We start from the raw sequence: 24,649 nt of genomic DNA on the forward strand, positions 1-24,649 counted from the left end.
ACAAAAATAATTGAAATAGCTCAACACAATGACTACTTCAAGTGGTTTCCCCAAATTTTAATACAAATGCAACTTGTAATGATGACTTGTCCAGTCTCAATTATTTAAAGTATTTTGTGTGTTACAAAAGTCAGCACACTCCACTACAAAATAAAAACTAACTGTAAAGCCCAGCCCAATTAGTTTTTAAAAATTATTGATAGTGTTTAAAACTATGTATAAATGTAGGTAAAAGTAATGGAGACTTAGTTACAGTATATGATCATATTTTACATCAGCCTTCCACAACAATATGTGATTATATGTTGCATAAATCTGCCAAAACAACACTGTAGCCCAATTTTTTGGCACTTTTAATCCACTTACCTGGGACACCCCCCTTATGTTTCAATGTTTAGATAGATAGAGTACATATTTATCTCAAATTAGTTTTGTGTAGAGTGGTTGAATATTATGTCCTCTTTGCATCTGACGTCCTTCATTAGTTACCCTACCTCTTATTTTATCATACAAACAATGCATGACAAAACAAGCAAACCTAAAAAAAAAAAAAAAGAAACATTGTAATATTTAAACCACCAGTGGTGGTTTTCAGTGGGAAAAAAGCAACTTAATTTGATTTAATTGTATATATTAATTTTAATTAATTACACACACACTCATATATATATATAAAGATAGCTATAGATATAGCCAAGTCTGCATTTATGTACACATTTTTCAATTTTATTTCATCAAACAGAACCCATGTGTTACACAAATTACCATAAAAAACATTTCCCTAATAATGTATTGTGAAGAATCTATTTAACCCCTTAAGGACCATGCCTTAGGCAAATCTATTAGTGTCCTGAAAAAATCATGAATTTTTAACGTAACTTACATCCTTTTCATGCATATTGTAAGTATTATTCAGTATTTACTATAGATTACATGTTAACAACATGCCAGCGTTTCTGCCTTCTTAATATTTCTAAAGCACAAAATCTGTGCTCTTAAACAACGCAGTTTCTGTCCCCTGAGACTACTGAAGCCTTGCCAAGGATGTATCTAGTTGTCATCAACTAAATATTTGTGTTCATACCTTTTTCTGTGGAACTCCCAGAATAACCCCCAGTATAAAAATTGTAAAGATCCGATATAAACTTGGCAGCACTCTGTATGGTGTTTTAAAACTGACCATCTTCGAATCTGTCAGCAACTGAAAAATAGGAGGGCAAATTAGCATTTTCATTTAGAAATATCGCGGATTTAGAATAATTAAGATGGATCTAACATCACAAAGGAGACTGAGGAGAATATTTCAGCAAGCTGTTTCTTTTCTTTTTTTTTTTTTTTCTAGAAATATTTGTTTAAATAAAGCTAATTTAGTTAATCCTTAACAGTTTTGTGGTAATTGCAGCTATATCAGTTGTTTGTTCCAGGTTTAAAACACTGCAGATTTTTATAATCCAGAAACCGAAAGAAAAAAATCTGTTTGCTTGGCACCAAACAGACAAATATTTTCTGACAGTTTCACTTTGCATATAGCGTTAACTATTGCGATGTATCTGTATCTGTATCACTCGCAGGCATTTAGCTTAGACAATTTCTGTTGCCTTACACTAAATCCATTTTAGCAGTTATGCATTGCCCACCTGTCTTCTCTAACACACCTGCGACATATGTCTGCGTAACCCTAATATACATTTCCTTTTGGGACATACAAATTTCCCCTAGAGCTTTTCATTTATAAACCGGTAAGCAATTCTGGTTTCTAATGATTGTTTTTTCCTTGGCAAAGAAGCAAAAAGATTTTCTGTTAGCTGAGCATGTCTATTTATTTTTTTTTCCTTTTTACCTGTTTTTATCTATTTTTTTTTCTTCTTCTACCAAGCCACATTCTTTCCAAGTAGCGTACTTATGATACTGTAAATTTCTCTTTACTAAAAGTGAAATGTGATAGCAGATCTTTTTTTCTTTACTTCTGCGTAAAGGTGGTAAAATTAATTTAGCATTACACAACAGAAAAAAGGAAAATTTTATTTTAAAACATGTTCTTGTTTTATTTTAATACAATATATATATATATATATATATATATGTATGTTATCATGAAGCATAGGGATTGTATTTGTTTATATTTTAAACAGCAAAGTCATGAATTGTTAATCGTACACTGATATCATATTCTAATCTCGGCAAAGAAACCCAATATTTTAATATTATTCCGTTCATAATGAATAATGAGTTACTGTAAATATGACCATTTTGCTTGTATGCATAAATATTACATACAATTGTACAAATGAGCCAAGAGAGCTGAATTTAAGTCAGATAATATAATCTGCCTATTGTCAGGTTAGTGCACACAAAATATCAAAATAAGATGACCATGGGACATTTAAAATATTAATTAAGCAACACCCAAATATGTATATGTGAAAAATTCCTAGTGACTTTTTTTTTTTTTGCATGTTGTCAAATTAATGCTTTTTTTTTTTTTTTTTTTTTTAAAAACACACAAACCATCATGGGTCATATCTCCTACACCTTTTGTGACCTCATACATGCACATATCCTCAGTAGTTCTTCCTTAGAAATTTATTGCAGGATCATATAAGCGCTTTTGAGAGAAGAAAATGTCATGGATTTGCTGTAACAGGGGGAGTACTTTTTTAACATATTTTTTTTAACATCTTTTTTTAAAATGCATTAATTATATAAAATAGTGGATAACACCAATATGTTTCTTGAGTGATTCCTACAGTAGTTATATATTATTGTCACGTCTAAGCTTACACTGGTTCATTCTTAAACATTCCTGTGTGGCTATACCAAAAAAAATACCAAAAAAAAAAAAAAAGGAAACCTGGAATAGTCAGGGACCTGTGTGTCCTTTTTTACTGCTTATTCATATTATTGCTGAATGCCTATAAAACGTTAATCTGCAAAAAAAAGACTATGGCATCGATTTCATATTTTGAAAATTATTTAATTTTTTTTAGTTTTTTGATATATTGATATCTTATTATATATGATATATTTTTGGTATTTTAAAGTATATATTTGTAGAAATTACCCCCACCAGAAGCATGATCAGGTGGCAGGGGCAGCGTTGAGAGATGAATTGCTGACTGCTTCACCCCTGAACTAAAATCAGAAAGAAGGTCCATTTCATTGAAGTTCCAACACAGTCTTTATAAGCATTTTATAATGATTTTATTTTTATGAAATGCTCAGAAATGTTTGGCGGTGACAGATGTGGTAATAGGGCATTATCTCGCTCAAGATAATATCTATGGAGGCTTATCCAGTCTCGCAAAAGCGACTGTTCTTTACTGACATGGGCACCTGATAGATGAAGCATCAACATACTTGCCATTTAGGGAATGTGGAGCTACCGATAGACTGGCACTTTCAGCCTACCAGAGGTGCCCCTAATTGAGACTTCCTGATTCAAGCCTCAGACTGCAGCATCTGTTCATGGGCAGAGCGGTCAGCTGCTAGATTCAAAACTTTGGGATTAAACCGTTTGTTAACCGTTTAATCCCTTAAATTAAGTTGACACTGGGGACCTACTCTCACCATAAAGACTTAATTATGTTGAGGTTGTTATGGTGCATGGAGTGTTCCTTTAAGTGTGACTTATCGCTACAGTATGTTTGTTTCTACTACTCTGGGAGCTTTATACCACTGCCGCCTACTCTTGGCATTGTACTAGTGAACATAGACTTGTGTGCAGCACTCAGAAATTAAACCCATTTTATACTGTGCATGATAAACAATTCTTCGAGTGCTAGCATCACTTCCACAAGCTGTTATTAACTTAGAAATTTGTTCCTGCAAGATTATGCGGCCTACATCATGATCTGTTGTTGCTCCTAAACATTTAAAATAAAAAATAAATTAAAAAAAAAAACAGCAAACCGAATAAGGCAGCTCTGGGCTCTATCTGTATTTTTGAAAAGGTAGTATATGTTGACATGCATAAAGGAATGGCTAATTAGCCATATATATATATATATATATATATATATATATTTGTTAAAAATTATAAGATGTCCTTTTAATCAACTTTTTAGTTGGCATTGTACTGAGCGCCATATATTGGAATAGTTTCCTCCCGAAAACTGTGATATTCTGTTCTGTTATATTTTATCAGAGTGATTAAAGAAGCACTATAGGGTCAGGAACACAAACATGTATTCCTAACCCTATAGTGTTAAAACCACCATCTAGCTCCCCTGGCCTCCCTAAATATAGTAAAATCTTACTTGTATTCAAGTCTGATGCAGCTGCCTCTGTCTGCTGACATCATCAGAAGTGGTGGTCGGAGCCAATCAAAATGCTTTCACATAGGATTGGCTGAGACTTTCAATGAGTCAGATCAGGGGCAGAGCCAGCACAAGTCAAACACAGCCCTGGCCAATCAGCATCTCCTCATAGAGATGAATTGAATCGATGCATCAAAGTTTAGTGTCTTCATGGAGAGGGTGGAGACACTGAATGGCAGTGCTGCTTATTCTGCAGCACCGCCAAAGGAAGCAGCTTTAGCAGCTATCTATGGAGTGGCCAGTGAAGTTATCACTAGGCTGTAATGTAAACACTGCATTTTCTCTGAAAAGACAGTGTTTACAGCAAAAATCCTGAAGGTAATGATTCCACTCACCAGAACAAATGCAATAAGCTGTAGTTTTTCTGGTGACTATCGTGTCCCTTTCATGTATCACACAAAGCACAACTTCAAATTCTAGATCTATGAGCAGAGCAAACAACATCTCCCAGCAACCTCTACCAACTACAAACACAACAAGTACCTCACAAAGCTTCTTCCAAACTCTTCTCTGGTCTGTGAAAACTAAATGCATCTTTTTTTTTTTTTTTTTTTTTTTATTCTTTTCAGTTTTTTGGTACACACTTATTTAGAATTTTTGAAAAGTATTTGCTTGTTAGATTTAGCATGTATGTATTTGTATACTTATATCATATCTGCTGAATTGTTTCCTCCTGCTGATATTAAAAAAAACAAGATACTCACCCTGGCTGTCTAGTACACAAACATTTGTTTACACCTGGGGTGCCCAATAGGTTGATCCCCAGGTGTTTTAAAACTACAGCTTCTACAATGCTTTGTCATTCTAAAGGTATGCAAAGCATCATGGGAGTTGTAGTTTTGCAACATCTGTGGATCTACCTTTTGGGCACCCCTGGTTTACATGTTTAGTGACTTGGTATTAGGCAGGAGAGGTTAATGCACTGACAAAGTCAAATGATGATCATTCCTTGTTATTCCAGGGTTAAATTAAATCTTAATTTTGTTTTGTTTTTTATTTTAAGGATGGTAAAAAGTCTATTTCAATGCTGCCCGGGTAATGGATAGATTTAAGGTGTTAAGGCAACCTTGGGTCACAGACAAACTGGGACTTTTGTACTTTATATTTCTGAAATTTCTAAGCTATATTCTTCAATTAAGTTCTCACGTTTTCCATTATACCTTCTAAATTGCATTTCAAGTGCACTTTTTAATCTCCCCGTACTGTAAACAGCTCATTTTAATACCTGCAAACCTCACAGGAATGTAAATTGCCCCGCTCCAGTAATACTTGCATCTTATTCATATATTCAGGTTGGATCATTATTCCTAATAATGGATGTAAGTACTTAGATGGCAGATCCGTGTTTCTCGTCCTGAATTGCTTGTCAATCCTTTGAAAACACATGTGCACCATATGATCTATCTCCTCATTGTTTTCAATAACAAGGTGCTTTATCCTGCCTTTATTTTGTTAGAAGTGAAAGAAGTTACATCTTTTTTTATTTTAATTTTTTTTTCCTTGCGGTTTATAAATATCTCAATATTATGTATTTTCTTCAGTTTACAGAAATTGATGGCAACAATTTTGTCTCCATTAGGAGCCGGCCACTTATTAATAGAACAGAAATATTCTTCTTGGAAACATGCCAGACTATCTTCAGCCAACATCTTTTCTTCATTCAGTCTTCGGTTACTGTTTTGGTTGGTCTCATTGTGCTACCGCAAGTTAACCTGCCAGCTCCTTTAGTGGATAAATCCTAAATGTAACAAGACTACTTGAAGACTGACACTGCTGTCTGTACAGAGCACCTGCAGCTTGCTTTAGCTATGTAGTATAATTGTTAGCCTGCTTGAAGCCAACTGGGTATTGGTCCTACATGGCAGGCCTTCATTAATGAAACACAACACTAACCACACAAATAAAAGAGACAGCAGTACTATAAAAGCTGGTAACCCATTACAGCCAACCAAAAGAATTAAGAAACATTAGTCTGAAAAAGGATTACCATCGTGCCCGAATATAGTGTTGCAGTCTTGTTTGTAGAACTCGTGGCAAGCGTGTAACCAAAAAGGAAACCAATATATATGTATATATCTGCCAAAAACAGGGTACATTAGCATTGAGGCATGCATGTGCAGTGTGTGCTATTGTACTGTAACTAACCCCCATTATTTTTGCCCAAGACAGCTCTTAGCTCAGGGGGTAATCAGCAAAGGCAGCATAGACCCCGTGCCCAGAGATTGCAAGTTGATATGCGGAGGCAAAGAGGAGAGACTACTGTGGTGTTATAATACATCCCAAGCTGATAATGAACAGGATACGATGCTGAGTGGTCATGGGAACTAGGCGTTATCCCTACCAGCTAATATAGTCCAGTGTCAGCCGCACAAGGGTGACAGGTTCAGATACCAATACTTCTTTAATGTGTATAAAACATAAAAATACAATAGTATAAAATGAATCACCTGCTATGTGGCAACCGTACGTTGGATTTATTGCCAGTGCATCAATGTCTTAAAATTATCATATTCCTCTAGTTAAGTTCAAGAATGACTTGTCGGTGGAATACTCAAAGCAACTACAGCACAACTCTGTTGTGCTGTAGTTGCCTGTAGGAAGGTTGTTCGTCACTCACCTGCCATTCTATTCTCAGAATAGCTTGACAGGTTAGGGAGCATATATTTTTTTCTTTTTCTTCCCCCTTTATTTCTAATGATGGAGGGGTACGACTTCTCTATCAGATTCACTTTAAAACAGATCTGTCACCTTATGGGGAATTTGCATATTTTGGAAAGACCCCTGATGCTCACATCACTTCTTGGTGATTGATGGCCTGGGGATGTAGCAATGGTGCGTTATACTTGCCTGATGTTGTCCTCCGTGGGCTCCTCCCTGTTCGATCTTCACTCCACGTCGGTGCTGTACTATTGTTGTCTATGGAGAAGCCACTGAGACCGTCATTGGACCCTCTATAGAAATTGTCTCTCAGTAAGCAAGACAATGCCTTATTCCCACAGCCATCACTGGTAATATATGTGGGAATAAGGCATTGTCTCACTTACTTAGAAATTACGAAACTCGACAGCGATAGCTCCGCCTTTTGTCAAGTTTTGCCAAATTTGAATTTACCATAAGACAAAATAGTCCCTCTTTCGACATATCTTTTAACTGTGCTGGAAATCCATTGAAATTTCACACAATCTTTATGAGCATTTTATAAAGATTTCATCATTACGAAAAGCTTCTTAAAAATGCTAAAAGATGATGTGAGTTGTAATGCACTATATAACTATCCTTCCCTCCTCCCCCGCTCTTTACTGATATTGTATTGAAATTGCCTCTTTTTGATTCCGAGGCTGAGCTTTCTCATCAGTTGTGAATTGTAAAACAAAAAAAAAAAAAAAAAACAATGATACAGAAAATAGTAAGAGTTAAAATATAGTATGTGGATCACACGATATGAGGGGGGCAGTAATTTTAAGCAATTTGTGGGCTGGCAAATTGTGGTTTCAATTAGAAGCCATTTGGGACACGTTAAATTATCCACGTAATCATTGTTACACATAAACATATCCGTGGTCAATTCACTTTGCAAGAAATAGTTTAGCCTTAACCCTATGTTTTCCATAGAGTCGTACAACACATTACTATCATATCCATACTGCAAATCTCTTGGGGGCAAAACAACTTAAATTCCATCATTACATGTGGGACCAGCACAGTCTCCTTTGTAGCATAAGGATTGCATTGTGAACTATTGGCAAATTCAGTTAACGTGTTACTAAAGATGGTGACTCTTTACAGACTGCACAGTTTAAACAAACGTGCCACATTTGCCAAATTTGTTCGTTTTTATTCAATGCAGATCTGTAGACAGATTGGCCTAAGTATTATTGTTTTAAAGCATTCGTAAGCATCAAGACAAAGGATGTGTCTGCCATCTAGTGGTCATAGACTCAACCTACACTTGCAAAATGATCAAAAGCCTTCTAATCAATATTATTATTATTTACTTGACAGTGCTCAGGTTTGCTTAATTATACATGGATCTTCAAAATGAATGCATGATTGATATCCTAAAAGGTTTTAATTTATTATAGTTTAAGTCACTGTGCAATGGGGAGCTCAGAAGAAGTAACATGTTATCTATGAAAGATGAATACGCTCTGTAATGTGCCATGCTTCCTGTTGTATTCGTTTTTAAAGGCTGCGTTCCTTGCAGGTAATAAGGCAGATCTGACTGCATTGTCTGTACTATTTGTACTGTTCCTTTCTGTGTTCCAATTTAATGATACTTTTTTCTTCTTTTTTTTTTTTTAGACTTCTTTTCGATATCTTATATTTACAATAACATGTGCTGATTTGCATTGGGCTATGCTTTCTTTACAGCTGCCTGCTGCTCTATACATGCCTAGGAGAGAAGAATAGGCCACTTCCTTATTACCCCTAATGTTAAATCCCTACTGGCATTAATGGGATCTAACCTCAGGGAAATCCTACTTCAGCTAGTATGTTCTGAGCTTTATGCATTGAACCCATCAGACTACTACCAAGCATAGTACTACCACCACCGAGTGTATCTTTCCCTGTAGCAAATCAGAATAAGCAACAAACCACGATTAGACTAAAAGAACCAGCATATGTTGTGCAATTCACTTAAACTTTGCAGTTTAGTTTTCATTTTGGTGCAGATCAATATTTAGTGAATGAACAGGTTTTTTTTCTGTTTTAATAAATAAAATAAACCTATATTGAATAAACTAAAGTGCTAAATCAGTGTGCGCAGAACACATATTTTGTGTTGTATGGCTAACTAGCACATTTTTAATGTTTTGTATTAAAAATTGTTCAGCCACTTCAGTATAGTCCAGTAAAGTCACATTGAAACTCAGCACATGTTCAGTGACGGAGGCAGAGCACGTGGGTACTGCCATAAGCCTGTCAGTCAACCAATATGCAATTTCTGCTCCCTATGCACTGCAGTATTTACACTGCTGAAAGCACAGCAGAGCTGCGGGTAACTATGGTCAGGTCTATATATTGGGAATTATATTTAAATCAAACCCTTCCACCTCTGCCATAGGCCCTACAGTCCATTATCCTTTTATAAGGGATTCTGCTTAAAATAATTCTCTTTAGTAGTACTGTTTTTCTAGGAGGAATATTGTGTCCCTAGTTAATACATGCCTAATATTAATACAGATGTTTATGCATGTAGTAGAAAACTGGTGTAATAATAAGTTAAGGAGCGCATTATGCATGAAGAGAGGAATGATTGCTGTATCCGTCCATACATCACTTTGATTTATGCATTCGTCCCTGCTTGTGTACTCCTCATTATTTAGCTCACGTCACTACCCTGCCACTGTCTGCATTAAACTCCATTATCCCTGGGAACTGTGCGGCAATATCCCAAATCTGTTTTACCATGTGCTTATAAGATCTATCGATATATCAACTGGGCTGACTCAACAATCATTTCAATGTTAAAATCTGCATGCATCTAGCTGATATAAGTGATGCTAAATAGTACTAATATGTATTTTCTCTGTTCGCTACTTATTTTAGCCTTTATTTCTAGTATTCTCCATTACCTCCTACCTACCTTTATAATATGTCACATTTTTGTAATGTATTTCGTTACAAATGACTATAGAGTGGCCCAGTGGCTGGGTTCTTACCAAAAGAGAGTTACATTTGTATACTTGGGGAAATTACTGAATTTGTCCGGGGGGCTGAGGTAGCATGTGGGCTACACCCACAATCCAGAAATCTATTAGAGAGACACAGAGATTGCTTTCTGATCAGGATCATCCCATTTCCAGGTATCCTGTTCACATTTTCATAGGACCACCTCTTTCTTTGCCCATGATTGGAAATGTGCTTTATTAGGATCTGATAGCTTGTAATTAATTTTAATTAAGCAGTGACTTACAGAGAGCTGATAGCCGCCTTACAAATGTACCTAAGTAACCATTTGATGAATGTGTAAATTCTACTTAGGTAGAGCTGTACACCATAACCTATGGGTGACTTTAGTACCTACAATAAAGTTACCATTAAAGGGTTATTCCAACCAAACATCAGTGTGTCATGCTGTGTGTGCTGGCGTCAGATGGCATATTTGCACATAATTCGCATTAGCCACCCGTTACTCTAGTTCTAGGCTGGCTAATGATGCCTTTGTGACGTGACAAGGAGGGGAGTTAAACCTCTGGCAACAACTTTGAATCTGCAGCATTTCAGAGCAAATATTGCACATACAGACTCCAGGCATGTTGACCACTACAAGTCAGTGAAGTGGTCATGGTGCTTGGAGTAACCCTTTCATAAAATAAGAGAAAAAGAACATGGTAACCCTATGTAGTGCAGCAGGCTATGAAACTGTTATTCTCCATGTTTCAGAGACTGGAACAGAACATCCGTAAAGGAGTATGTCTGCTTGAATTAAAACTTCCTTCCTCTCTAGGTCTAAAATAATGACTGGCTGCTACAGGAAACAGAATTTTATCTCAGACAGGAGGCTCATATTATGCATTAAAGGAACACTATGGGGTCAGGAACACAAATGTTGGGGGCGGGGCCAAATGCTGCCCTGACCAATCAGCATCTCTTCATTGAAATGCATTGAATTAATGCATCTTTATGAGGAAAGGTCAATGTCTCCATGCAGAGGGTGGAGGCACTGAATGTCAGTCACAGTGTACAGCACTGCCCCAGGATGCACCTCTAGCAGCCATCTAAGGAGTGGCTAGTGAAGGTATCCCTAGGCTGTAATTGAAACACTGCCTTTTATCTGAAACTAACAGTGTTTACAGCAAAAAGCCCAAAGGAATGATTATACTCGCCAGAACAAATACAATAAGCTGTAGTAGTTATGGAGACTATAATGTCCCTTTAATGAAGCATCTCTTCCTAATGATGGGTTATATCTGCCTGTAGCCTCATTCAGCCTATCTATATTGTGCGGCTACTGGAAACATTGATTATTTTCATTAATTTTTGGCACACTTTTTCACGCATTATCTATAGCATGCATTTAAAATAGGGGCTTGTTTTCCACCCATCGTTTTCCTTTAATTTAAACAACTGCATTGGTTACTGGATGCCAGTCAGCATAGCCCTACAATAGGTAGACAGTATAAGTAATTGTGATGAAAAAGTAACGTATCCTGAAACAAGAGTTGTTGAGGGCCCTGATTGACTGATCTTTATCTCAAAATAGCCAAGATGGGACATTTTCCAGTTGTTTGTTGGTCTGTTCCATCTTGTTTATTTTGGCTATGTTGGCTAATAACATGATCTCATTGCTGATTGAAAACCTAGGCTTGAATAGTGAGATGTTTGTATAAATATCTGAGGAATAAAACTTGTTGTTTGCCTGGTGAGAGTTTTTTTTTATATTCATGTTTGTAAGCTGATGGAATAAAATTTATTTTAGAACGGTTATACTTTATTTATGTTATTAAATAATTAATAATCCAGTTAATTTAATTTATTTCAGAAAAATCCACGTCCAGTGAGCTACCAGTTCCATCAAAATTTGGACTACTACAGAGTGCGTGGACTTGACTTGATGAACAGATCGCGGTTAGTATTATGAATATTCATCAGTTTTGCGCATTGTTTGAAAGGTGATCACAGCGTTAACTTTAGGAAATTATTTTAACTCCCTTATTTACCTTACCCTTCTCCTCTGTCTCAGCCACTCTGTCCAATATAGATAGTCTAATTTGAAGTGTAATATCACACGATCCCTTAGTAATGGATATTGAAAATCAGATATGAAGCCTACCAATGTTAGTATCAATATACCGTATGTCAAACTCTGATGTTATGTTTCCATAGTTCCTCTCTGTGTGTGGTAAGTTACATGAATAAGTTACCATATATGAATAGTGCAGTTTACTTGCTGGTTATTATTAGTCAGCCTTAGACTCTATAGTGCATTTACATTTATTTTATAGGCTAGCATTGCATGGTATAATTATTATAAGTATATACGTAAACTGAAACTCAGAAATAGGTAGTCAAAAAGCCAGAAATGGTACCGGCACCTCTCCACAAAACCATTATTAGAAAATGAATTTAATTGCAGTGAATAATTGTTAATAAAATTTAGCAAAAGTCTAACCAAAAAGTAAAGAGAGAAAAAAAAGAAAAAACCATGCACAATCTAAAGTAAAAATTCCCAGATATCAGCAATGGTGGATACAGACAGTGCATAAAAGGTGCACTGTAGTCGTATGAACAAATACAGCTTAATTTAGTTGTTCTGGTTAGTAGTCAGTCCCTGAAGGATTTTTCATTTAAACACTGCTTTTTCAGAGAAAATGCAGTGTTTACATTAGAACCTAGGGACAACTTCAGTGTCCCTCCTCAGATGGCCACTAGAGGTGCTTCCTGGGGCAGTGCTGCACAGTATGCAGCACTGCCATTCAGTGTCTTCACCCTCTACATGGAGAAGCTGAACTTTCCTCATAGAGATGCACTGATTTAATGCATCTCTATGAGGACATGCTGATTGGCCAGGGTGGCTATGGAAAAGAATTGGAGCTGGTCAATTCTGATTATGTCTGAGCTGGTCAATTCTGATTATGTCAGCCAAGGGAGCAGAGCCTGCGCCCAGCAAACCTGCTTAGCACTGGAAATAAGGTGAGTTTTTACTAGATTTAAGGTCGCCGGAGGGGCTAAATATTGTATTGCATTGATAGTGATTTTAACATTTGTTTTCCTGACCCTTATAGTGTTCCTTTAAGTTCTATAAGTGCTCTAACATATAACAAAAAAACTAAAAAAAATCTGCCACCACAGTCAATAATTAAATCTATCTCCTGGATTCTCAATCAGTTGCCCTTCTAACTAGAAATAGACTGCCCTTGGTTTGGGTGTAAGATTAGTTGTAAGAATAGATAGGAAAATAGTAATTCTCACGCAGTATAACAAAAATAATTTTACAGTTACAGTATGTTTTCAATCTTAATCACTTTTCCATGATTTTTTTTTATCCAGTTTGTACCTTATCATCATATAGTACTAATCAGGCCCGGACTGGCCATCGGCCGAGGCTGGCAGGGGAGATCACAGGATCTCCCCTGCTGGTCTATGCAGGGCTGGCACTTTCCAAGCGCCGGTCCCGCTGTGTTCCATGACGGGCCGGTAGGGAGATCAAAGATCTCCCTCACTGGCCCACATGTAGTGTATTGCGGACACCGGCGGTGGAGAGATGGAGGGATACAGGAGAGGAACCCGGAGGACCTCTATCTTGCAGCTCCGCCGGGTTCCTCTCGCGAGATTCACAGGCTAGAGTTCACTCACCACTCATAGCACCCTCACACACTGCACCCATCACTCACACAGCACCCTCACACACACACACACACACTGCACCCCTGACACTCACATCACCCTCACACATGCACACTGCACCCTTGACACTCACAGCACCCTCACAGCACCCTCACACACACACACACACTGCACCCTCACATACAGCTTCCTCACACGCACCTAGCACCCTCACGCAAACACTGCACCCATCACTCACACACACACACACACACATCACCCTCACACACACACACTGCACAATACTCTTCTCTGGCATTTTTGTCTCCTGGTGTCCCATCTATGGAGACACCAGAGACAAATTTCAAACAAACACAGTGCAAGCATGTTATTAAATTTGCTTGCGCTGTGCAGAACAAATACAGGGCCTTTTTTCTCATACTAGAGCTCTTCAGCAGAGCTCTGCACATGGTCTGCCCTGAAAGAGCATTGAACCAATATGTTCACTTTGTGATGGGGCGTGCTTGTCATTGGTGATACCCTATCTGGCCCCGCCTCCTTTTCAGTGGGCCGCTGTAGTTAAAAAATGCCCGGGATAAATTTTCTTTCCGGTCCTGGTTGTAATAGTCTCCTGTCAGTTACAAAGTTGAAAGTAAAGGTGTGAAATACACTGGCAAATCTGTCCAGAAACACATAAGTGTCTATTTAATATATCTCAATGTTTGAAGGGTGGGAAATGGGCATAAGTAGTAATTCATCACGGGCTGCTCTACATTGTTGATAAACAGAAGGATTCAAGACATGCTACAATATGTGCAATACTATATCATGGAACAATCTCTAGTCCATCGGTCACCAGGGCCTGATTTCCCATTAGGTAGAGTAGGCACCTGACCACTAGGGGGCGCCTGTATTCAGCATTTATAATGTGCCTTTTTGAGCTTAAATAGGTTGGTGAGGCGATAAATAACATGAGGCCTGGCCAGTGTCCTTTATAGTTCAGTCAACCTCAAAGAAACGCTTTAGTGTTAGGAATACAAAGTTGTATACCTCTCTAAAGTGTTCATCTGCCCTCCCGTCGCCAAGAAAAAAAACGGTAAAGGGTTAAAAATCCTTTTTACGCTCACCTTATTTCAGTGCTGAGGTTCCATACATGCATTAGGCCTTCCCCATAGGAATGCATTGATTCAATGCTTTCTCATGGTGGATTGGAAGATGTTGGACGTCCTCATGCCCAGTGTGAGAACGGGCATGAAGACATCCATGGTGAAACAGCTGGAAGTGTCTCTATATAGCCTAGTGTTGATGCCAAGCCTTGGCTAGGAAATTGCTTGGATGTAAGATATATACAAACTGCATAGTTATTTCTTGAGGATTCTTGTCAAATAAATGTTTGGCAGTTATTTCTATATGGCAAAAATGTAATATTAAAGACTTTGGTTTCTTTCTTTTCCAGTGCTAACTCCAAGGCTCCTCCCCTCAACATAACCAAAGTTTCAAGCAGTTTGATTAATTTTGGTCGGAAGTTGATCAGTCCTGCTATAACTACGGGGGGAGCAATGAGCCCTATGACATTACCGTCAAACAGCTCTGCGAGCAGTATCATCAGCAACACCGGTCATACAACAGCCCTGATAAGCCAATCCATGATTGAGCCCAGTCCACACCACTTACCACAAGCTCAGCAGATGCAGCAAAACCAACGCATGATGAAGTCAGAGAGTATGCCAGTACAGCTCAGTAAAGGTAAGTTTGCAAAAGATCTTTAATACACATGGGTCATACCATTCACTGGTGCATCATATACATTTAACCGCGGCTGGTTCCCTTATTTACCACTATAACGTCTTAAAGCATAGAACTTAGCAGGGCTAACCATACAGATATCTTAACTATAATTTTATATAGTTAGTGTAAGAGATCCTCTATTTAACATATATAAATAGTTGAGACTACAACATAAAATAAGGATTGTCTTGGAAGCAATAAAGTTTTGTCTTTTAGATATTTATTATATAAAAATATAAATATAGACACAAAGAAGAGAGCAATCTGTCCTGTAAGGTGTATCTTTAAGTATGCAATACGTAGTAGGAAAAACAGTTAAAAATAACCTTTATTAGAGTAGGGTAAGGATAGACAAAGAACTTAACGAAAAAGGTTAAAAAATTTATATGGTAAGACACACTAAACTAAGAGAAAGGTGTGTCGAGCCAAAGTTCGGGTACTAATGCCCTACTGACGACACATGGCAATGCAGTACTCCTACACTATGTCATCTATGAGCAGGTAGCCCATGCGAGAGGGTATGCTGGTAGTAGGTCTGTGTGATCACTTTAATACCCAAGTGACAAATCTGTCAAGCAATACTGTGGAGTAAAGTGGTCAATGTGTCGTGGTGGCAATAATGTTAACCCAAAATATCGATATGTATCCAGTAACGGAGTATGTCCGTAAATAGGGCTCTTACAGAGAGCAGTGGTATAATGCGGTAACTAGACCGTGTTACTGGTCCACCTCTAGCCGTGAGCAATGACCGGCTATACAGATAGCTTAAAAGGGGAACGGAAATACTGAGTGCGATATTGTAGTCCAAATATCAAACAGTATCAAAATATAGGTCCCCAACTAGAGGCAATAGTCGGTGGCTAGCCTGGTGGAGGAGACAAAAGTAACTGGATATCGATAATGTGAAGGGGAAAGGGAGGCAGAGGGGGCCGTAATCCAACTGAAAAAACGTCGGATCAAGGCACATCTCCTTCAAGGTGCAGATGTGGAAACACGTATGGAGTGTAATCACTATTCTTTAGAGATAATTGCCACCGTCGGGCGATTAGTGGTGATACCTCGTAATGGTATATCTCTCGTCCTAACCGTCAGGTACTGGTCATCCACCTAGTCAGTGTGAATGTCATGGGCTGAGAAGGTGAGGCAGAAAAGGTAGAATGGTGCCTTCATGGGTACCAAGTACAGTAAAGAGGTAGGAGGGAAGCAAGAGAGGAGGGTGTATGATACGTGTTTGCACTAGACGTCCCTTTGAGAAAGTAAAAGTAAATAGTACCCTGAAAAGTGCACAGAGTTCTTGTGTACTAGGATAGGTACACACAGTTCTTGTGCACTAGGGTGGCTGGTAACCGTCCCGTATGGATATACAGAGTACCCGGGTTGCTACTTGATAATGCAGCCGAAGTGATTGGTACTTGTAAACCGGGAGGTGAGGAATGTAATGTCCGCGGAGTGCGAGTAACCTTTGGGAAAACGGGTGAAAGTCGGACCCGAAACCAATAATAGGTGTCAGACTCCAACCCGACGCGCGTTTCACCTTTGTTACGAGGCTCATCAATAAATCATCTATAAATCATCTATAAATATAGACATGTAAAATCCATTGCAATAATTTATAGCAGAGTTTATAAGATTAAACTAAATGCTTCCAGATATCATTAATAGGTTAACATACCCTTCTGAACATGTCATCATGTCAGCGTCTCTTTAAGATGGAGCAGCGTCTGTCTCCAAGTCTCTCCTCTGTTCCTTAACATTTAAAAGTACACCTATTTATACCTTAGGTATCTCCATTTTAGGGTCACCGTAGTTCATATATGAAAAAGTAACTTTTTTACTTTATTAATTTTAGGACCTCCCTTAACTTGGCAAAAATACAAGTCCATAACTAAAGGGTGTATACGTCATGGAAATTTTCCGGACTTAGTTCAAGATGGCATCTGAACATCCTTATCTACTTAGGGTTACCACAGTATATTGTATACTGAAAGAGTCATAGGATAGCCTTGAAGCTTGTTTTTGCATTATTGTTATTGTAATTTGCCTGGGACAAAATGGCGCAAACATATTATGCACTGAAGGTAGGAGGTTATTGCTTAAAGAAACAGTTATGAAAAACAATATGTTCCATTTCTAACACCTTGTCAGTTTGCAATATCTCTTAGAGACAAAGTACACAGTTTAAGAAATACAACATTTCATTCTAAAACTTGTAATATTTGCATTTGCCCATAACATACATAGTAGTAAAATATTTAACATTCCTTTAATCTCACCCTTCTCTATTTCACATCACATGGTTTAGTAATAATGACGATGTCCTAGTTAGGCATATAGTGCAGTTATAGAGTCCATGATGTGTGCAGTGGATAGGGTGTGACCAGAGGCACGTTCTGGAGTGTTCGTAGGAATATCTATCTACAATTCGCAGTATAGCAAGAAATGTGATCTCATGCCCTTAGAGTTAAATGAGCTTTGTAGTGCACAACAAAGGTGACCCAGATGCCTTTTTACCCTTTTCACTTGAGAAAGACCTGCAAGGGTCAGGATGTTGACTGGTCACTTTTGTGTTGGCTATAATAAAAGCAAACTAAAACTGTACTAATGGCATCAGATTATTAGCTTTTATATAAACATTTCAATGTTGTTAAAATTAACAAAACATTTAGAATAAGTTGAATTAAACTGAGGCTGTATAGCAACTGGCACTCAAGGCTGGAAGTGGCCCACATTTGTTTGCCACAACAAAAGGCCACCAGAAATGTTTGCTGTTACATCATGTAAGGTCATAATAACTGCATGTCTGTTACAGCATGTGATGTCACAATGAGCACAGGCCTACTACATCTTGTGAGGTTGCATTGAATGTGTGCCCAATAAATGCTTGCATCACATAGGTCTTCGTGAATGCTTTCATGTTACATCATATGAAATGAATGCTTCTCATGGTAAATTAAATTACCACCTTCTTTAAGTAGGTCACAGTGAATTTGATGGGAAGATGAAGGACATGACTTGCTGATCCATGTGGAAATCAATATGTATGCATGTGGTGCAATTGCCTGCTATATAAAATAGTACCACAGTAAGTTTTTCAATTAATCAGCTACTTATGACAACACTGCTGCTGTACAGGGGTTAGCGTTATAATAGTAGGCCCCTATAGAGCAGAATATCATGGTTCTTCATAACCTGATTGGAAATGCTTACTTTCTACCTTCCTGTTGCGAGAAAGGTCAACTTGAAGCTGCAGTATTCTTATCTACTCTGGACAGTGTCGGGATATCAGGGATATTTTTTTTTTACTTCAGCAGAGCAATGATATGCATATATATCATGTACAGTATGCTATGCATGTTCTGTCATCAACCTCCTTAAATCCTTCACTTCCAATAACGTGTTCACAGACGTATGCTTCCATACATTAACCTCTTGTATACATGTTTCTCACTCCTTTAATAACTTAAAGTAAATAAATATGGTTTGCTGGTGTTTAACTTCTATAATTCTGAGGCTCTGGAGTTTTTTTTAGTGTCCATTAACCCATTAAGGATGGAGGCAATTGTACAAGTTCTGACAAAAACAAAACCTAGAATTTAAGCTACATGTCTGTTCAACCAAAATACACCTCTTTCATATTAAGTGCACCTACACTTATTATATATCATATTTTTAAGGAGAAACAGTGCTTTTATTTCACATCAAATATTTAAATATGGAACGCATTTAGCATGAATAAAATCTAAAGAAGTGTTAGAAATGTCAAAAAAAATGTGTTTCCCAATTTCTGCACGACATTTTAACTGTGAATGTCATAATACTGTTACTTTTTACTACAATAAATAAAACACCACATATTTGTATGCTCCACGAGTAAAGTGATACCCCCATGTATAGGTTTCATGGTATGTTGGAAAGTAAAATGGTTAAATAAAGAGCTTGCCCATTTCTGGTTTATACATTCAAATTTGCCAGATTGGTTTGCTTGCTGTAGTTCAGCCACATCTGGAGGGCCAGAGTTTGGGGAAGTCTGCTTTAAAATAATCTCTCGTCACAATTTCTTCGAAATAACAGAAATATGACTTGAGACTAGTTTTCTTTCTAATGGAGCCACATAGTCTTATTGAAATGTTAACAAACTGCCCTGATTCCCATGCATAAAGTCATTGTAAAGCAAAAAACAATCTTCCCGTTTATTATTAGCATTCAAGTAAAGAGGCCTGGTCGGTACTCACGTTTTCAACGTCTATTGATATTGGCTTGACTTTGCAACATGCCTCATAATGTACATCAATGTGTAATAGATATAGTTAGGAATATGTTTTATTATGCCTGCCTAGGTACCTAATATTACTTTAGGATTATATTGTAAAAAGAAATATTGACAGAAGCATATTTATGCTCTAAGTTCGCTATCTTTATATTGTCCCACCTACTAAAGCATCTGGTGGTAGAAATACCTTTAATAAGGCTATAGTCATTTGATTTCAGGCAGTATTTTTAAGCACCAGCTCTTAAAGTCCATCATCCTTCAGTGCAGGCTGCTCAAGGAAGCACTTCTATATTTAACAGGAACAACATTACAGCTTCTTGCTTTGTTGTCCAAAATGATATTGAAATTTAATTTGATAGACCAATAAACAACCAGATTCTTTTAAAGAATCGTACAGAAAAGTGAATGTATTCTCGTAATAGCCTCATCTTAGCCTGGAGAGACTTTTTATGGAAATGGAACAAATACATTTATATTTTATTTTATTTCGCAGAATTTTTATTATTCCTTTTATTGACGGATGGGAAAAAAAAAAGCTTACGCAATAGAAAATAGAAATGACTGGTTCTATATTTAATATGCAGATTTTAACAAATGATTAAGACTTTCTTCCTGTACATGTGGCTAACTGAGCCCTTCTAGGCAGGAATTCACACAGATTATATTGTCTGTTGGGAATAGTGCATGGGCAGCCAAGCACAACCAATGTTTTCTGCTGCAAGGGGGATTATTATCATCTATGACTCTGGGTATGCATAAATCTGTTAGGATTTATTTTCCACATCAGTCAGTTTTATAAACGCTGCCACTCTCATTGTTTTCATTTTACTGTAGGTTTTCTACAGGATTAATAATGTAGCAATTCGGGGTGGGATCGTGCTGTTTACTGCTACAGAGTAAACTGATTTTAGCTATTACACTGTTCAGACAGATTGCAGACTAGCATATTGCGCTCTAATATGGCTGAGATTGGGCTTCAGTCAACAGAACTCAATGCACACGAAATGGGATAGCCAGCCTGTCTTTGAGTGTTGAACTCAATCTGTTACACTTCTAGGATATTATGTACAGCATCAAAGTCCAATTGTAATTCACAAGACCATACACAATTCAGACCTATAGATTGATGTATATCAAAGGTCCTTTAGTATGAGGGACGTAAGAACCAAACTTGAAAACAGGGTTCAGATGGTTCTGAAATGCACTTAACATTGACATACCGTAGCAGTGCCCTCTACAAAGCTCAGTAAATATTACAACAATTTTCATTTACCATTGAAATTCTAGAGTACTAATGTCAGTGTTGACACTACGGTATTGCCTAAAAGCTATTCACTACTATATATTAAGAGTTAACACAGTTTCCATTATAAAAACTATAAAATGAATCACTCCAGATTTGTTTAGCTGTCAATCAGACAATAGATGATGCTCCTTCCTAGCTTGGTTAGCTCAGTTGAGCTATCTCAAGAGGCTGGCAGAGGATCTGTCTTGCAAAGACTTCTCATTGAGCTGCATTGGGAAGTCTGTGATTGGACAGCCAGAGATAGTCTGGATGGGGTCACTCCACCTGATTTAAAAGAATTACCTTCCCTAGTGCAATTATTTGAAGGAAGAAGCAACATATCAACGAAACATTATGATGTCTTCCTGTTTTTGTAGTGGTTATGGGGAAAGGAAAGTCCTTGTTTTTGTTCCTTCCCTAGTCCTCATCACTGCAAGGGCAGGATGTTCCAGAGGACAGGGGGAGGGGAAGGCATGGCGGCACGGAGGTGGGGTTGTGCCACAATTGATCATCTGCTGCCAGTATGTTTAACCCCTTAAAGGACCACTCTAGTGCCAGGAAAACATACTCGTTTTCCTGGCACTAGAGTGCCCTGAGGGTGCCCCCACCCTCAGGGACCCATTCCCGCCGGGCTCTGGGGGGAGGAAGGGGTTAAACTTACCTCTTTCTCCAGCGCCGGGCGGGGAGCTTTCCTCCTCCTCCTCCTTCTTCCTTGCGACGTCATCGGCTGAATGCGCATGCGCGGCAGGAGCCGCGCTCGCATTCAGCCGGTCGCATAGGAAAGCATTTACAATGCTTTCACTGGACGCTTGCGTGCTCTCACTGTGATTTTCACTGTGAGAAGCACGCAAGCGCCTCTAGCGGCTGTAAATGAGACAGCCACTAGAGGTTTTGGAGGCTGGATTAACCCTGAGTATAAACATAGCAGTTTCTCTGAAAGACAGCTTCAGAAGCTTGTCTTACGTTTAATGACACAGGCAATTTTTGCATTTTCTTGCTGTCTGCGTTCAACTGCAATTTACATCTCTCTCATTTACTGCACCAACACATATTATATACTGTTTTTTTTTTTTTTTTTTTTTTAAAGGACAGAAAGGGTTTCAATTTGATGTAACATATATACATGTGTGTGTGTGTGTATATATATATATATATATATATATATATATATAAAATATGCTTATTATATGCTTTATTATAAAAAAAAATACAGAAAAATATGGGGTCTTTTTTACAGTTTTTGCAATAATAATGTGTATATAATTAGTGCAGGTTAAGGAAAGTAATTAAAAATAAAATTCATTTAGTTGTTCTGATTTACAGAATATATAATGTGTCTGGGATTTGAATTTTTTTTTTTGGTAGTTACAGGTCACAAAGCACAAGGAGTAAAATAAACTTTTAATGTGGAGCGATTTTAGAATTTGGTATGTTTGTCTTGTAAGCTTAATAGCCATAAAAGAAAACAAAATTCCCACACAAAAGTATATATTTATATAAAGTAGACATCACAGGCTATTTACCTAAGGTTTTTTTGACACTTTCTACGTTGCCATTTCACCGCCAATCTCTGCTTCATATCAGAGTAAAATTGTGGATTTTTTGTTTTTTGGCACACAAACTTATAACAAAAAACTTCTCATGTGTATTTTGTAAAGTTGGTGTGTGCTATTCCTGCACTTTATTTTGTGTTCAGCTACATCTGCTGAGTACAACGATACCCCCATTGGATGTCTTTGGCACTATTTCGTGAAGCTACAGTGCCATATAGGAGACCTGTCCTTTTCAGTATTTACAGTAGAGTTTTAAGAGACGGATATAATTGGCCTATGCTTCAATTTAGGGTAGTATAGCAGTTTGACTGTTCAAAACAAAACAAAACACAAAGGCCTACCATTTGTAAAAGTAGTCACTCCAGGGTATCTCATATGGTGCATATTGTGCCTTAAAATGCCCCCATTTTTTTCACCAATATATGCCAAAGTATGTGGTAAAAAATTATTTTGGCCATTTTTTACATACAGATTACATTTTTGCTGGGCATTTTGTCCATTTCATATGTGCCACTAAGTTCAAAACCCCCAAATTATGCTCAGCTAAGTCTTCTGAGTAAAACAATCTGCCCAATGTATGACCTAGACACTATTTTGTGAAGTTACAGTGCTGTAAAAGAGACGTGACAAGTTCAGATTTTTAAGTGTGAATTTTCATGGAGGGTTTTAATGCGTCCGTGTCCCACTTTGGAGCACTTGAGCAGGCTACATATTACAACTACACCATAAAGGCATACCATTTCTTAAAGAACACATCCCAGGGTATTTCAAAAGGCATATTTTGAACCTTAGTGTGGGATAAATTTTCCGCTAGCTTGTACCAAGTGTAGTGGTAATAAGCGTTTTTTCTGCCTTTTTGACACACAGTGAGTTTGCACAGTATATTTTGCAAACCTTATGTGTGCTACGACTGTATAATACTACATATGTTTCTCAGCTATGTCACCTGAGTACAGCAATACCCCCCTTTGTACCTTTGCCAGATATATGTGGATGTTGAAGGGGCACATTTGAGACGCAGACATTCAGTTTTTTTTCTAACTGAAGTTTTACACTGTGTGTAAAATGTTCCATTTTGGAGTAGTTTAGATGGTTGGTTATTGAAACTTTCCCACAAACACATACTATTTATTAAAGAAGAATACACCCTGGTATTTTGAACCTTAGCGTGGGATCATTTTTTTCTCTAGTTTGTTCCAGGTGTAGTGGTAATGAGCATTTTTAAATGTGTTTTTTTTTACTTTTTTAAAAAATTTTTACTTTTTAAAACTAGTTTTTAAACTTTTGTTTAGCTTATTAATTTTTGTAAACTTTCCTAAACTTTCTTAATTTTTTTTTTTTACAGATTTAACATTTTTGTAAGCTGTAGTCAGTGATCAATTGGCAGGGAAGGGGTTAATTTTTAATAAAAATGGGTAAAGGGAGGTGGGATTTTGATTAAACTCTATTATTTTTTTTAACAGGGAGATGATCAGCTCTGATCCGTCTCCCTGCACTTCACAGTGAACCCGGAAGTGCAGGGAGGCGGAAGGTGAGTACATGCAGCACATGTGCTCGCTCTGACAGCCTCTCAGAGCGAGCACTGCTGCAGGGGCAGCGTGATCGGGTGCTCCTGGTCTGCCTCTAATACAGAGGCAGACCGGAGCACCGTTAACCCCGCGATCGCGGCGATCTGGGGTTAATTTTAACGCGTGACTGAAATGGTCCATCACTCGTCGTTAAGGGTCTCCCATGAGTGACGGACCAGGTCAGTCACTCGTCACGAAGAGGTTCAAGTGCTGCTGTCAAATGCCCAAAGTGAGTTAAAATAAGCCATTCCAGAACTCTTGTTCCAGGCTGAGTACCAACGCTGCCTCCAACAAGCACTGTAACCATAGGCGTGCACCCTAAACCCCGCGGCACGCCTCTGGAGTGAGACTGGCAGGGGAGATCTCAGGATCTCCCCTGTCGGCTCATGCAGAGCCGGCGCTACCTGAGCGCTGGCTCTGCTCTAAGCCTCCATGGGCTGGTGGGGAGATCAAAGATCTATCTCACTGGCCCACAGGCAGTGAGGGAGGCAGGAGAGGACCCGGGGAGCTCTAGTCAGCAGTTCCGCCGGGTTCCTCTTGCGAGATCTGAGCATTGCCACGGCAATGGCAAACAACTCACCCATCTGGATAAAGAAGTG

General features: G+C 38.0%; 1 protein-coding gene across 2 annotated transcripts in view; it reads left to right on the top strand.

The window, feature by feature from the left end:
- The window catches only part of TBC1D5 (TBC1 domain family member 5), a 571,110-nt gene that overhangs the window by 426,204 nt on the left and 120,257 nt on the right, over positions 1–24,649 (top strand). For both annotated transcript variants that reach the window (XM_063452310.1, XM_063452309.1), the window contains exons 17-18: positions 11,803–11,888; positions 15,043–15,332. In XM_063452310.1, the coding sequence (XP_063308380.1) occupies positions 11,803–11,888; positions 15,043–15,332 (376 nt within the window). The remainder of the gene's footprint in view (positions 1–11,802; positions 11,889–15,042; positions 15,333–24,649) is intronic.

Source organism: Pelobates fuscus, chromosome 4, assembly GCF_036172605.1.
Source record: "Pelobates fuscus isolate aPelFus1 chromosome 4, aPelFus1.pri, whole genome shotgun sequence".
In the NCBI taxonomy this organism is placed as follows: Eukaryota; Metazoa; Chordata; class Amphibia; order Anura; family Pelobatidae; genus Pelobates; species Pelobates fuscus.